Raw genomic sequence first — 16,637 nt, forward strand, 5'->3', positions numbered from 1 at the left:
ATACCCATAAGCAGGTCTGATCTATGGTGACCACTAATCTTTTGCAAAGCAGAAATAAACATAAGTTATTTGCATTTATTAAAATTAAACTGAAACCTATCTCCCAATATACAAATTACTCACTCTCCAACCTAATTCCATGCCAGTTGTTTTCCATGTAACGTAAGTTCAAGCAAATGAACATTTTGGGAGGCCAAGGTGTTGCTAATATATTGTCAATCAAACTGATTTTCAAAAGGATGCATGACAGGTTCACAGTTCCACATTTACTGAACTTTATTAACAAGTAAAACACATATTAACATGTTCTATATATGGGAAAGGACATTCAATAATGGCACATTATCATCTAACAGATGAACTTTATCAAGAATGAAGTTTTAAAAAATAATACACATATTTCATGACTATTTGAAGAATTAACAAAAAAACAATTTAACAGCAGTTTAAACATAAAAAAGCTCACTGTTTACTATTTACCATAAATGGAATCATTTCAATACAACTTCTATTAAAAAACAAAAACAAAAAAAGGAAAAAAAAATATATGTACTATATCTTCTACAGGCCTAACAGGTGTCTAGGCAAGGCTGTGACAACAGTAATTGACTCCTGCCCTAATACTGCAGTTCCCTCTCTCAAGGCAGTAGGTTTAGGCAGTCACTTCTCAATACAGTGGAGAGTTATATACAGGGTGATCATACAAATTCTCCTCCAAATTAGGACACTTATGAGAGAGGAGGCACAATTTAAGCTCAGGAAATAGTAATAACCAGGTCTGTTATGAGCAAACTCAGGATATATGTCACTCTAGTTAAATACAGTTACCAGATGCACTATCATTACCTTTGTGCTTTATGTGGATAGACCAGTTGGAAAAAAATTGTGGTAAATTAAGAAACCCTGAATTCTTCTCCAACTAGACCTTTGGAACTCCACTTTTCCTGTCATTAGCAGTTTTGCTTGAAATATTAGTGATTATTGTCTTAACAGGTTAACATTTATGACCTTCAAAGGCATGGGATATAGCTTACAGACTCAAAATAAAATATAGACTCAAAAAGAAATTATTTCCTTTCTATTAAAAAGAGATTTTCATTTTAACCAAGTATAATAGAATTTGCGTTTTAAATTCCTAAAATGTATCCTGGACACACTGTATAGAAAATGTATTTTTACTTAAATTTAGGCTTTTTTTTTTTTTTCTCATGAAAACATAAAGATGGATTTTTCTGGTCATAATGAGCTTTTTCAAATATAACAGAAATAAGGTAATACATTTTTTTTTGTATTAGCTTCCAAGCTCCAGTTCACATTCATTCAAAAATTGTTCACAGGTACCCTAACAAGGATTCTGATTTTTAATTTATTTAAGGCAGAGTGCAAAGGCGGTTAAGTGTCTCCAAAACGTAGCAGCAGCTATGCTGTCCAAGCTCACAGGAAATGAAGGGAAGTGTGTAGGATCTGATAAATCCAGGAGAGAATGCTGTTTTCGAAAAGAATATTCTGAGTCTCCTGACTGGATGATGAGATTTAAGACTACCAATGAACTCTACCAATTAAAGAGGATTAAGTAACAACACACTTGAATCTTACAGGTTTGTGGAGGAAAAAATCAAAACAAAAAGTGAAGTTTTGATGTTAGGTCAACATCTACATGCATAAACCAAGTATTAAGATCACAAAAACAAAAATTTAATAAATTGGTATATTGATAGATGATCTAGTAATTTTAACTTACTCTGTATCATAGCTTAATGTCATTTAAAAACTATTACAAAGTATAGGTTTATAGGAAATTAATACGCAATAAAAACTTCTAACATGAGCTCACATTTCTTATAAATAAATTCTAATTAATTTCCAATTCAGGCAACTAAATCAAATATTTTGTTTTCTTTATCCCAGTCTATTGTTAAAGGGTACCTTAATCAATAATCAAGGGTTCAAGATACTTTAATCAATAATAAAAAGGTTATGCAGGGGGGGAGAATAAATGATGGAAACAAAAAATAGGAAGCTCAGAAAAACAAAATGGCATGTTTAATTTACCAAAGACAATGAAGTAAATGAGAAAACACAGAGAAATACAAAAAAGTTATAAAGCATAATAAATTTTATTTTTTCAGAAGTGGAAAATGACCCTGAATAGTTTTAAATGTATCTTTTAGTAGCTGGTGTCTAATAATAAACAAGCAATCTATTTTAAATGTTCTATATAGTTGTATTAACTGATTTTTAAGTTTAAAAGGTAATTTTTAATGTTGGCATTCAAAAGCAAAGATATAACTGAAAAGAAGACAGATGAACCATAAAATGATTTGCAGAATGTAGTAGCTTATGAATGCAAAATCGATTCCAGTTGTAATAATACATATTCATATACACTCTCGCAACACTCACACCCCTATACTCCACAGACACATTTCCATAACTTGAAAACAAATATTTCATGTATCTCGATTCAGGAAATGATTTTTACAAGTTAACCTTACAATCAGAAAGCAAGAAGATATTAAAAGCACAAGTTTTTATTTGCTAAGCTAAACATCTAAAGGAAAAAAACATTACAATGATACTGAAAGATATTTTTATTGGTATTTTAAAAGGCAAAATGCAAACGAGAATATCTTATTCAGAAAATTAATTTTCAAAAATGTCTTAAATGAAATAAATATAATATCTAATACAATCTCTTCCTCTAAGAATCTATAAGATGGACAATGCTAAAAACCAAGCTTCTCATTTGAGAATCCCCAAAGTTAGCATGTCCCTTTAAAAAAAAAGATTTTCTTATAAAGGAAATGTGGCATACCCACGTTTTCTAAAATTTGTCCTAAAACTATCTTTAACATCGAAATTTTCTAAATATATTAAGTCCACTTAAATTAAAATTAAGGAAAAGATACCTAGATACAATTTCTAAGAAAACAATGCAGAAAGTAATTTATGCATGGTTTGCATGGTTATTTACAGAAAGTTTCGCTAAATAATGATATAACTATCATGTTCAAAAGTCTGACAAATCCCTTCTAATAATCAGCACTGCAGGCTTCAAAAAAACTTTATATATAACAAAGAATGTTTCCTGTGAAGAGTTATTAGATAAATCTGAGAGCCACAAACTAAAGCATCTGACATGGTTAATAATTTCATGTTTATTATACTGAATGTCAGGTCAGAAGTCAATGGCATTTACATGCTGGAAGACTGTTTATCACTCAACTCTTTCAATTATATCAAACACTGATTAATCAAATGTGACTGGACTTCACTGCTAGAACTGTATGGTTTCTTTCAAGTATATGCAAATCTTTTGAATGGGCACATATGCAACTGTGCAAAACTAATGAAACATAAATATTTAAAAGAATGAACAGAAATGGCTTTTAAGCATAAACCACTCTGCCATTCAATTTTGAAGCTCTATCTTTTCTTCACTAATTTGTCTTCTGTGTTTAGTAGTCTTCTATCCTATTAAAGTTGCAGGTTTACAGATGACCTGGAAATTTCACATTGATGTAAGAAAGGAATGTCTGGTCGATGCAGTCTAGGGACAGAGAGAGAATTAGTCTTAAAATGTATTAAGTTGCAATTATCCAAATGATAGTACAATGAAAACCCATTTTATAGTATGACATCAAGAACATAATAGCCTTTTGGTAAGAATGACATGAAGTAGCCCAGATCAAAATATATTCTAAAGTAACCTTCTAAAGGAGAGCATCTAAAAAATATTTACATTAAATTTTAAACTCCTGAAAAGGCAAACAAGATAATCACACTGAATATTCACAGAATATCATTTAAATTAGTAAAATTACAAACTCTTAAGGTCACTGTAGACAAGTTAAAGAGAAAATGTGACATCTTCAAGGGGAAGGAAGAAACCTTAATGGAAAATTTTAAAATAATACTTAAGTACAATCCAGAAATGCAACTGCAATCATCTTCAGCAGAATTAAGTAAATTATGTTAGCTTATATAACAGTCATATAAGCACAAAATTTAAGCAAGCAAATCACAAACCATATAATTTATGTATACTTAATCATAGCAACCTTGAAACATCTTGTACTTGGGAGACACATCAGGAAGTTAAGTGTTTTAGTAGACCTTTGGCTTACGCAGTTCAAATACTTGAAAAGTTCAAAACAATGAAGTGTATAGTACTTGCTTTTAAAGTACTACAGCGAGGTATGAGGTCTCTTCACTGAAGATCTACTAGCCGCACAATAAATGCATGCCTGTACTATACACAGAGCCTCCAGAAACTTACTTGATAACTAGTAAGACAATCTCTGCTCATTTCTTTATTTTTCCATTTATTCAAGTTGTAGCCTTCATTGTTGATATAAACTGGTACACGTTAAGAAAACAGTAACAGAGCTATTTTCTTTGCACAATCTTTACTCCTTGATCCAGTTTGTTAAGATCAGCACATGGCATTGCTTACAACAGCCAAAACATGGAAGCAACCTAAATGTCCACTGAAAGAGGAATGGGTGAAGAAGATGTGGTACGTATACACAATGGACTATTACTCAGCCATTAAAAAGAATGCCATTTGCAGCAACATGGATGGACGCAGAGATTGTCATACTGAGTGGAGTAAGTCAGAGAAGGAGTAACATCATATGACATCTCTTCTATGGTTGCCAGGGGGAAGGGACAGTTAAGGAGTTTGGGATGGACAGGTACACACTGCTATATTTAAAATGGATGAGCAACAAGGACCTACTGTATAACACAGGGAACTCTGCTCATTGTTGGGTAGCAGGCTGGATGGGAGGGGAGTTTGAGGGATAATGGACACGTATATGTTAGCTGTCCACCTGAAGTTATCACGACATTGTTAATCAGCTAAACCTCAACAAATCATAAAGTTTAAAAAAAAAAAGATCAGTGTATGGCAAATTGCTTTTCAGTCACAGATTTGGTTTTTTATTTGTCTGTTTTAGCCTGCAGATATCTGTGTGAAATTCACACTGATGCAAAATGTCCATTCTTTCTGTGTAAGTGCTTTGTCATATTCTGTTTTTCAAGCCTTTAGATGCTGAGCTGGTGGTTACTTCATGTACAACCTGTAGCCAAGCTCTAAACAGAAATTTAAAGGTCTGATTTAAAGTTTTAGTTTACTCATAATGTGTTTTTTTAAAAACTAAAATGTAATGAAATTCAATTTTTTAAATGGAAGTTATCTTAAAAGTTTGCAATTTTTAAAATTTCAATACTTTTAACAGTATTCAAAATCTATTAAAAATGCTAAATTTGAGTAAACAACATGAGTACACATTAAGCTTTAATGTGCATGGGGTGAAGGGCTTCCTTGGTGGCTCAGTGGTAAAGTAATCCATCTGCCAATACAGGAGACAAGGGTTTGATCCCTGGGTTGGGAAGATCTCCTGGAGGAGGAAATGACAACTCACTCCAGTATTTTTATTTGGAAAATTCCATGGACAGAGGAGCCTGGAGATCTATAGTCCATGGGGTCTCAAAAGAGTCAGACACAACTTAGCGACTAAACAACAAATGCATGGGGTGAATCTGAATACAAAGGGAATAAACAGTTAATATATTAATATTTCTTACCTCTATAATAAGAAGAAATACCTTGTTCTATGAGCAGCTGCCATACTTTCAGACATGTTTCTGACTTTTAGATAATTAACAAATCCTCTGAAGAAAAGAAGCAGGCCTGAGGAGGTTGAAATATATGGATATATTATGCTCTTACAACTAGAAAGGGGACATGATAAATATGAAATAGACAATTACAAACAAGGCCCTCTTGGTCGAAGGAATTTAATGTGTAGGATTCCATTCAATCCACATTTTACACTATAATGGTAGCTCTATTGTAAGGAAATATAATAAAATTTAACTGCTACCTCCAAATTCTTTCAATTTGTTAAGCCTAGATGTATCTAAAGTAAAGCAAATCTAGCCATCAAAGTCCTAACTTACACAAAAACACACACTTATAAAAGTATTTTTTTAACAAGGAAAGCTACCTAATGTGTTTAAACTGATTCAACTCATAGAAACCCCATTTTACATGAAAGTTTTAAATCACTATAATGATTAAGCAAACTAAGACATATTTACTGATATAAAGTATTCAACAGAGAACATATGCAGTATATGTAATTGCTAACAATTGTAGGATAAAACCAGTAATAAGCCTGTCTGGCCAGATCAGGTGCCTGTCATCTGCAAAATCTATATTTAGAGATACATACATTACATAAATAATTCAATTATTAGTTATTTCCAAGTAATAACAGTAGATTAATTTATAATAAAAAAATTTGAGAAAAATCAATACAGGAGACTTTGCAAGTAGGCACTCTAGTGAGTTCTTGAATGATTTGAGATACAGCTTCTATTTTAGTGTTCTCCTCTATAAAACAGTATTTTTAAATAATAACCATTTACATCAGAAACATCTTTAGTAATTGATAAAGCCCGTGAAATGTCTCAAAGTTTCAGATGAAAAATATCAGCTAAGTGTCAAAAGCATCACCATTATTAGTGAAGTCTTTGATGTACTTAAGCATACAATTCTAAGGGAAATATTTATTAACTCTAGTAAATTTTTAACCAGGTAATAAGGGGGTGAAGTAGAGTTGGGGCAAGAAGCAGATGATACGTATTTAGGGAACTTTCCTCACCAGGAGGACAAGCCTGTCAGTTTAAATTCAAAGTCTCAAATGAAATTTGTAACCCAATTCTAAGACAATAATCGAAGCCCTAAAATAAGAAGCATGGTTACAATAAATTAGAGACAGAAGACAGAAGAGCGACACAAATAATGACTTAAAACAAGTGGTATAAATTTCACCCAAATCTGATCCCATCTGCTTCCCATATCCTCTTTTCCCTGTGTGACTCCCACTCTGAATTCCGCCCTTATGCCCTTCCAGATGCTGTTCAAAGATAATGACATTGTGATCCAAACATAAAAGTATTACTGGAAAATGTAAACCAAAATTATTTGTGAAATCCCTTCTGTAGTCTATGAAGCTGCTGTTGCTAAGACCTATTTTGCTCTGCTCAGGCATTTTCCAAAATTAGCCAATTCCCACCTAGAAACCAATCAAGCAGCAGCTATGGTTTCTCAGCGTTCTGGGGTATGCGCAACATTCTTCTGGGTATGTGACAGCAACATTCCCATCACGGATTAAGCTTTCACATTCCCCTAAATGCTAGATTATGGCTCTGATGAGGAACTGGGGCTGCGCCTGCATTCTACTGTGTTCCACGGTTGCCTTCATAAGACTCTTCAATCCCCTAATAATATTTATAAGCAACTATCTCACTCAATGTGCTTAAACACCTAAAAGACATTATAAATTTTTTCACTTTTGAGTAAGAAACTCAGTCAAGCACAGAATCAGTCAGAAAACAATTAACAAGACAAAAAAAACTGGTTAAACTTTTGTCCAATCAGACTCCCCAACAAAATCACAAGAGATATACAAATAATTGAAATAATTTCACTATAATTATCAGAGAAAGAATCTAGGCTCTTTAGTGACCTTTGCTGACCACTAAGATTTTGTTTCCTGAAAAATCCTACAGATAAAACAGCAGGACTAAATAAAAATGCCAGGAGAACACTGCCACCTACTGAAGTGCTGTTTTCCAGTACAAGTAATTTACTACAGAAATGTGGACTCTTAAACCTAAAGAGAAACAACACGTATTTTTCATGTTGGTAAATAAATTTGAAATGTGGATTACAAATATAATGTGATTTTAAGATTAACTTAATTATCATACATCTAAAGAGGAAAACACAAGGAAACACAGATTGGAAATCCATAAAATTCATCAATATTAATAAACGATACGCCTGGTAAGAAGAAAACTCAACAGAAGCACTGTGATCATTAAGCATGAACCCTTCCCTTACGCCTGACTGATTAATGATTAATGCAGAGTGCACTTCAAAAGTGTAAAGAATGTTTCAATGATCCAAAAATAAAAGAATAGGTAGAATATCCAACTAGCCTCCTCTCAACATTTCCTACGATCATTAAAAGAAAATCACGCATGTCTATTTTCCAAAATAAATGCTGAAGGCAATTATTTTTTAATCATCTTATTATTTTCAAGTTTAGCAGTGTTCAGTTACCATTTAACCACTGATTCTTTAAATTGACAGGCTCTGAATTTTAAATCAGAAACCAGAGTGTTATGTAAAACTATCTGGATAGCCAAGATGACATGTGTTTGGATATGAGAATTTTTCAACAGAAAATTTTTCTTTCATGTAAATAACACAGTATACTTACATCTTACAATTTTAGGAAATACCAAAGTTAAACTAAATGCAAATTAGTCATACTGAAATGCATTAAGAATAAACTTACCAAGTACAAGAAATATCCACCAAAGCCAGTATTGTCCATTGAAATATCCAGTAAAATAATCAGAAAACTATGGAATGAACATAAATATATTTACTGTATTTATGGATCTAAATTTGAAAATCATAGATTAACCTCAGTTTCAGAAATAATACAAATAATCATCAGCACATAAAACAGCACAAAAAGAAAGAGAGAAAAGAAAAAAATTACACAAAATTATTTGAGAAAAAAAAACTTTGAGAAGTTTTTTATCAGCAAACAAACTTATGCAAAATATTTAAGAAATAAAAATCAGTTTCAAACTGCCTGTAAGGAAGAAAGATAAGTGCTATGTAACCAAATCCAACATTTTTCTCATTAAAGAGTTCACATGTCAGTTCTTTTCTCATAATCTCCCAAAGCCACAACTGCCATCCCAAACACACTACAGCAACCCGCTGCTTTAGATATTAACACCAAAAGCCACATTAGTTTAATCTTATCAGATGGGGATGTTCTGCTGACCTCTAGAAAGAAGAGCTTTCGACCTTCTGCACCCCCCTACTGTTAACCACTGCCAAGAATACTAGGCACAGAAAGACCCCCAACTCATTAGAGTCTCTTTTATTTTCAAGCTAGGTGCTCCAGCATTCAGTTCCCAACAGTGAGCTGAGAACAGCTACAGGAACCCTGAAGTGGCATTTCAACAGCTCCTACCAGTGGCCGCGGCAGACAGCGTTTAAATTCTCTGTGAAATGAGAATGTGAACAGACAGATGGAAGGCAGGGTTTGATGACACTGAACACAGGCATCTTTGCCTTGATTTGATTGTGGACTTGACGATTTTACAAGTTTTCTTTGTAAATCTGTCTCATTTTCCTGTTTGTTTCATCTACTCTGTTTCTACCAGTCTCCAACCTGAATTTAACCAAAAATGAGTTTGTTAAAAGCATGTTTGTCCTCAGATGTATCTATTTCCAAATTTGTAAGTAATTATTTCCAACTTTTCATTGGTAATTTCCACAAAAGATTAAAAAAAAAATATTACAGGTTTGGTAAGAACAAAAACACTTACAAACTGTAAAATAATGTTACTGTGTGGGAAAGCACATCCACTAAAGGGTATCTAAATGTTTCTTAAAGCTTTTAAAATATTTTCCCAGGAAGTATTTATAATATATGAACCATGATCTAAGTTCTCAGCTCTGAGTCTGAGAAATTTCAAAGAATAGAGATTTCAAAGTCCCATTATAGATACAAAGCCCATGTATTCCTACACCTTTAAAATATGTACAATGAAGGAAGAATAGGAAAACTGTGAAAATACAGCTTATAAAGTAGGACAGCTGCATTACTTTTTAATCAAATGATTAATAAGAAACAAAAGGCTTTCATATAGGTTTTAGAGATTATAAGGACAAAAGGAATAAAGAACTAAAACCATACATTTTTACCTTTCTAATTCTTAGATACCTTAAAATATATTTAATATATAATACCCCCAACAAGAGGCAACCAGAAAAGAACAATGTAATTCTTCACCAGAAGTATCGACCTGCAGCTGTTCTTTATCTGTTCCCAAGTAAAGAATATAATTATCTTCATTTTGAAGTCAAAGGGAAAAACTCACTATATAAAAAGAATAAACTAATAAGCTTCGGGGCTCATTAGTAAGTTTTCAAACATGTTTCAAAATACTAAAAAAATCAGAGGGCTCAGTCAAGTTGTGTTTGGGGTTTTTTAATAACTCATATTTAGTAGTCAACCACAGGCTGCAAGAAATCAAATTTTGGAAAATAAATTAACCAACAGTAAGAATTTATCTGATTTAAATTTTTGAAATAATTATGATTTTATTTTGTTAATATGACACCTGTATTTTGTTTACTTCCTGTCTACTTTTAAAAGGAATTGTCAGCTTTTAACAAAATATATATGCAATTTTAAACAAATAATAAAAACATTAAAAGCCCTGGAGAGAATCTTGGGCTAAACATATTTACAGTAAATGTGAGGCTCACAGCGATTCAAAAACAAAAAGAAAAGCAGCAATGTGATTTATAAATTACTTATTATCTAATAAAAGGAAATGCCAGGCTTTTAGGAAAAAACCTTTCCCTCAGCACTGAACTTCAAGGAGAATTTATTGCTTGGAGCATTGTAACAAAAGTCAAAGTACAGTCAAAGTTACAGAGGCAGTACAAAATTAGGAAAGCAGGCACCAAACGGAAGTCAAGCTAGATTCTAATCCACAAACTGTGGGACACTCAACAAGCTATTAGACTTTTTATTCTGTTTCATCATCAATAAAATGGGTAGCCTGTCTCCAGCATCATTGATGACACAGGATTATTCGGTGTTTATAATGAATCATACCTGGAACACAGTAAGTGCTCACTGAATGGCAACTACTATTTTAAAACAGAAAATTCCTTAAAATCCTTTTCTTAAAAAAAAAAAAAAATCCTTTTCTTATATCAATTCTCAATATACACTACAGGTATAACACTAACCTTAACGCAGTAAAGGTATTTTAAAGGGAAACTAAACAGTCCCAGGGATTAAACTTCATGCTATTAAATTCCTTACAAAACTTTGAGAAACTCCAAAGTTTTTGAATTTAAGGTCCCATCTCATCACACTAACTGGAGTTGATGAGGAGACAATCTTAACTCCTTCGCAATCTGGGGTTCCATGAGAGAATTATGGCAACCCACTCCAGTGCTCTTGCCTGGAAAATCCCATGGATGGAAGAGCCTGGTGGGTTGCAGTCCATGGGGGTCACGAAGAGTCGGACACGACTTCACTTTCACTTTTCACTTTCACTTTTCACTTTCATGCATTGGAGAGGGAGGTGGCAACCCACTCCAGTGTTCTTGCCTAGAGAATCCCAGGGACGGCGGAGTCTGGTGGGCTGCCGTCTATGGGGTCGCACAGAGTCGGACACGATTGAAGCGACGCAGCAGCAGCAGCATGAGAGAATTAGGGCTTCATATACTAAAGTCAAACACTGCATATAATGCATTGATTTCTTTTTTATGTTCTAGAATGATACTAGCAATTCAATAACCTTAGGAAAACTGAGAAAGTCAAATCATTTTCCACTTTCTGTGACTCAGACAAGAAATCCCATTTGAATAATAGTCATTAATTCTATTACTAACATAACCAGGGTTGGACTAGATTATCTAGTTCCAACTCTTGAGTTTTTCCTACTAGTAACTTATGCAGGGGCAAGGACTGTCTCTTTATCTCTGCATGCCTCATAACACCTAACAGATTTATGCTTGTGGTGAGAACCTACTTTACATTTTTCAAATGAAATTAAAACAAGGAACAGCCAGGGGGCAGTTCTTACAATGGTCAGGTTTTAATCACCTTAAAAGAAGCCAGTCTGCAGGTCCCACCAAGAATCTGGGACTGTTTAATAACTACAGCCTATAATCTGGTCTGAACAGAGACATGGTCTGACAAGATTACTGAAACCCTGGGAAGTAATAAAATAAGTTTAAAAATAATGAAAAAACACATAAAATTCAGTTTTATTATTTTTGTAATGGGTGATTTTCTTAAGATATTTGATAATGCAGGTGCGTAAATGAAGTGTCTGAAGCACTGAAGCTGACATATTAGTATGTGGTTCTACTGAAAATTTCAGGAGGACTTGACTCATTCAATTAGAAGTCATTGTTTAAATATACATGATTTGTGGAAAGTATATATTTTATTAATTGTATATAGCATTTAAATGTGTGGGTTACTTTTAATATGAGTAACTAATTAACAAAGCCACTTTCCTAGCTGGAGAAACCAGGGGAAAATCCTTGTAAAAAGGAGCCAAAGGGGCCTTCAAGAGGCAAAGGAAAAGAGCTGGGGGAAGATCATGCTGACAGCAGCACTGCCTGTGCAATGGTTACAAAATTTTTTTTTTTGCTGAGATGGGAGAAAGAAAAGAAGTTACTGTTATCTCCCTACACATCATTTTGTAAATGACATGAGGGAGACAGAGGGTGATTTCCAGAAACAACTGGAAAATGAGAAGAAAGGCTTAGATGGAACATAGGGGTCGAACCCAGGTGTCCCACATTGCAGGAGCATTCTTTACCAGCTGAGCCACAAGGAAAGCCCAAGAATATTGGAGTGGGTAGACCTGAGAAGGTCTCCAGCGGATTCTTCCCGACCCAGGAATCGAACCGGGGTCTCCTGCATTGTAGGCAGATTCTTTACCAACTGAACTATAAGGGAAGCCCATAAAGGAAAAAAAGATGAGTTCTAATAACTACCTTAAAGGCGTGTACTTTTACTCTTGGGGGCCTCCCGAGTGGCTCAGTTGGTAAAGAATCGCCTGCAATGCAGGAGACCCAGGTTTGATCCCTAGGTCGGGAAGATCCCCTGGAGAAGGGCATTACAACCCATTCCAGTATTCTTGCCTGGAGAATCCCATGGACAGAGGTAGCCGGTGGGCTACAGTCCATGGGGTCTCAAAGAGTCTGACACAACTGAGCAACTAACACTTTTTTACCTCTTAATGTCACCAAAAAGAAAGAGTAAGAAAACATTTAAATCTGTGATAATTTCACTAGCCAATGGAAATGTTTACATTTTAACTAAGTCCAGGCAGACCTACGCTATATCACAATAGTGGCAGCCAGGATTCACTGAGCCCATGTACTTGTGCAGTAACTGGGCAAGGTACTCAGATTATGTCCTGTTCACAGCTCACGGAAATACTGAAAGGTGCCTATTATCTATCATGAAGAAACTAACACTCTGAACAATTTAAAAACTTAAAAGTCAGAACAATGATATAAAAATGATGAAATTCAAACTCAAATTTATCTGATTTCAAAGTTCTTTTCACATACTAACAAATTCTCATACAATGCAGTCAGAAAATGTTCTCACCACAGAGATCACTATAATAATTAAGGATAGAAGTTAAGAATAAGTCTCAAAATAACTGAACTCATATACACAAAATACACAAAATGAACATTTACAAATCACACAGGGAATTTCACGTGCTTTGATTTTAGCGATAAAAGTGGTAGAGGCTATCAGGACACTCACCCTGACAATGAGGATCCATTTGATCAAGGACAGCCCGAAGCCACAGATGGCACCGTACCTCCCAGCAATGGTGTTGGTGATGCAGAAGGATAAGCAAAATCCAAGCCAGTTGAAGATAAATGCCACTGGAAGCAAGAGAAATAGTTCTTTTAAAAGACCACATACTGGAAACAAAGTAACAGAGACCTAATTCAGAAGACCTGAGTTTGATCCCTGGGTTGGGAAGATCCCTTGGAGAAAGGCATGGCAACGCCCTCCAGTATCCTTGCCTGGAATTCCACAGACAGAGAAGCCTCGCAGGCTACAGTTCATCATGTCTCAAAGAGTAGGACATGACTGAGTGACTAACACCACTACTACTTCGTGGAATATAAATACTACTTCACTGCTCAAAGGAAACAGCAGTTCTCTTTAACTCTGTACTAAGTCTTCCTTACAGACCACAGTCCACCTTTTTCAAATGTACTGAGTTGTTTACTATCCATTAACAAATGGGGAAGCTTGCTTTCTTGTCAGTTTGGTCAACAAGAATCAATACCTTAGAGCTTATAACCCAAAAGGTGAAATTGTAATTTTAATCCAGTTAAAAATTAAGTCACAATGTGGCTGCCATGCAATCCTACCCAAAAAGTCTAGTCTAAGACACCAGCCAACCAAATTGGCTTTTTAAAAAAGCAGTATTAAAGATAAGCTGAATAAATTATGTATTTTAATAATAAATAAATTATACTAATGTTCCAGGAGCAAATATTGTTCACAGCCTCCTCCTACCTAACAAAACCTGAGGTTCCCCTTCCCAGGAACCTACCTACCTTTAGATCCTGTATTTAAGGGGTGGCTGGACCCCATACTTAGCCCACAAAGGTGAGTCCTGAGTAGTCTGGGAAAAACACAGGAGGCCCAAATCCCCTGCCAGTGATTTTATTTTGTAAATAGGACTTCTGAAAAACATTCTTAAAAACACAGCAAGGAGAGCGAGGATAGAATTTAGGCTCAATGACAGTAGCTCTAAACTGATCACTGTTGAAGCTGGGCGATGGATATGTAGATGCTTTGTTTAATTTTTTAAATTGAAACAGACTTGATTTACAATGTTGTGTGTGCTTATTTTAAATTTTTGGCCACATCCTAAGGCATGTGGGATCTTAGTTCTCTAACCAGGGATCAAACCCTGCACTCCCTTGCACTGGAAGACTGAGTCTTAACCACTAGACCACCAAGGAAATCCTACAGAGATGTTTAATATACTCTCATCCAGTTTGAGAATTTCTACAATAAAAGCTTTAAAAAAAGGAAGAAGAAGAAAAAGAAAAGGCCCTTCTTCTTCCACTGGATGTCACATTTAATCATCATACCTGAAACTGCTGCCATGATCCTGCTATCAGCCTGAGAACTAAACCATCATTCCAAGTCTGCTGGGGTGGATTGGGGCAGGGAGTGGATGGGTAGATGATGGGCGGGTAGGTCGGTGGGTTTGTGTGCACATGCGTGTGTGTGTGTGTGTGTGTACTGTTTTTGTGAAGAAGAAAGCAAAGCAGAGCCACAGCACTGACACAGTCTGTGCCTGAGGTCTGCTTATCCAGAGACTTCTGCTTTTATGAGATAGTCTCCTAACTATTTACAACAGCTGAGTGAGGGTTTTCTATTATTTGTAGCATAAACCATTCTGACCTGGGATTATATCCCAGGTCCCTGAGATATAATCAGAGTGCCATATTTATGTTCAAGATATCAACAATATCACATAATAGTAGCAATAATAATAATAAAACTAAAGACCAACTTGAATGTAAGTCTTGTTCACAGCTCATCCTCTCACCCTAAATATCTCCAACTAAGCCCCAGAGAGAATAAAGTAAATTACCTAGAGAATTTCTGGTTTTTCAAAATTTTAAAGACATAGAGGAAATGCTTTAAGATAAGTTCAAATGAAATGGCTATTTCTTTGAAGCAATGCCCCTACTACTATCATTTCTTCCTTCCTAAAACTTTGTAGATGCAGCCTTTTTGATCATTTATGGGAAGCTATAATACATGGTGATGCAATAGCCAGAAAAATGAATTCTGAAATAAGAGACTTGTGTTTGAGTCACAACTCACTCACTGGATGTACAACCTTGGACTCACTGCTGACTTCTGTTGAGCCACAGTTCTCTGATCTTTAAGCACCGACTTCATGAGATTGATAAGAGGATTAAGTAAGAACGTAAAAAGCTTAGCACAGCAACTGGCACATGGTGGTTGCTAAACAATGTCTGCCACCATCCCTATACATACAAAACGATCTCTTCACATTATAGAGTAGGTTCCATCTTTCCTGCCAAAAGCACTTCAGGAGACACTACTATAAATAAAGTGTGAAAGTGCGGAAGTCGCTCAGTGGTGTCCAACTCTGCAACGCCATGGACTGTAGCCCACCAGGCTTCTCTGTCCATGGGATTCTCCAGGTAAGAATACTAGAGTTGGTTGCCATGTCCTCCTCCAGAGGATCCTCCCAACCCAGGGATCGAACCTGGGCCTCCTGCACTGCAGGCAGACTCTTTACATCTGAGCCACCAGGGAAGCTACACTATATAAAGCTTGTTTATTCTCTAATTTTAGCTACCATACTGGACAACAGAGATAGAACACTTCCATTGTTCTAGAATAATCTATTGCATATAGCAGCTCTCTACCTAACTGGCTAATATTTGTGTTAACTGTGGGGAAAGCAGATAACAAAACCAGTTTTATATCTATTTAAAGAACTGACATTACCAAGCAGCAGCAGAGATTCCCAACTGGTTGCTACATACGTGCTAATGACAAGCTGAGGTATTTCTTTCCTCAACCCTTAGGGCAGGCAGGAGAGGTCTGGGGCAGAGGACAGATACCTCCAGTCCTGAGCATCCCATCCCAGTGTGCTATGAACATTCTATCATTTTGTAAGTACCTCCTATCACAGGTATCTTCCTACATCAAAACAGGAAGCACTGACAGAGAAATCCAAAACAGCAAAATATTTCAAAAGTGTTATTTTTTTTTTTTTTTACCATTGAGCATGTATATGTTTAGCTTTGGGGGAAAAAAGCATTTAAACACTGTCCAGTTTCTTCAAAATCAGACCTACCACTATCTACTAGACATATCATTGTGCCCCAAAGAGGAACAAGATTCAAAAGGACGTAAAAGTACTTAATGAGGTGTCATGTTTTCTTTATGGTCTCCACC

General features: G+C 35.2%; 1 protein-coding gene across 1 annotated transcript in view; it reads right to left on the reverse strand.

The window, feature by feature from the left end:
• Positions 1 to 251: 251 nt before the first annotated feature.
• The window catches only part of NDFIP2 (Nedd4 family interacting protein 2), a 78,677-nt gene continuing 62,291 nt past the window's right edge, over positions 252 to 16,637 (reverse strand). The window contains exons 5-8 of the mRNA XM_043477914.1: positions 13,428 to 13,552; positions 8,379 to 8,445; positions 5,593 to 5,698; positions 252 to 3,550 (exon numbers count right to left, since the gene is read on the reverse strand). Of these exons, the coding sequence (XP_043333849.1) occupies positions 5,595 to 5,698; positions 8,379 to 8,445; positions 13,428 to 13,552 (296 nt within the window). The 3' untranslated portion in view covers positions 252 to 3,550; positions 5,593 to 5,594. The remainder of the gene's footprint in view (positions 3,551 to 5,592; positions 5,699 to 8,378; positions 8,446 to 13,427; positions 13,553 to 16,637) is intronic.

This window comes from Cervus canadensis, chromosome 9 (genome assembly GCF_019320065.1).
Source record: "Cervus canadensis isolate Bull #8, Minnesota chromosome 9, ASM1932006v1, whole genome shotgun sequence".
Lineage (NCBI taxonomy): Eukaryota > Metazoa > Chordata > Mammalia > Artiodactyla > Cervidae > Cervus > Cervus canadensis.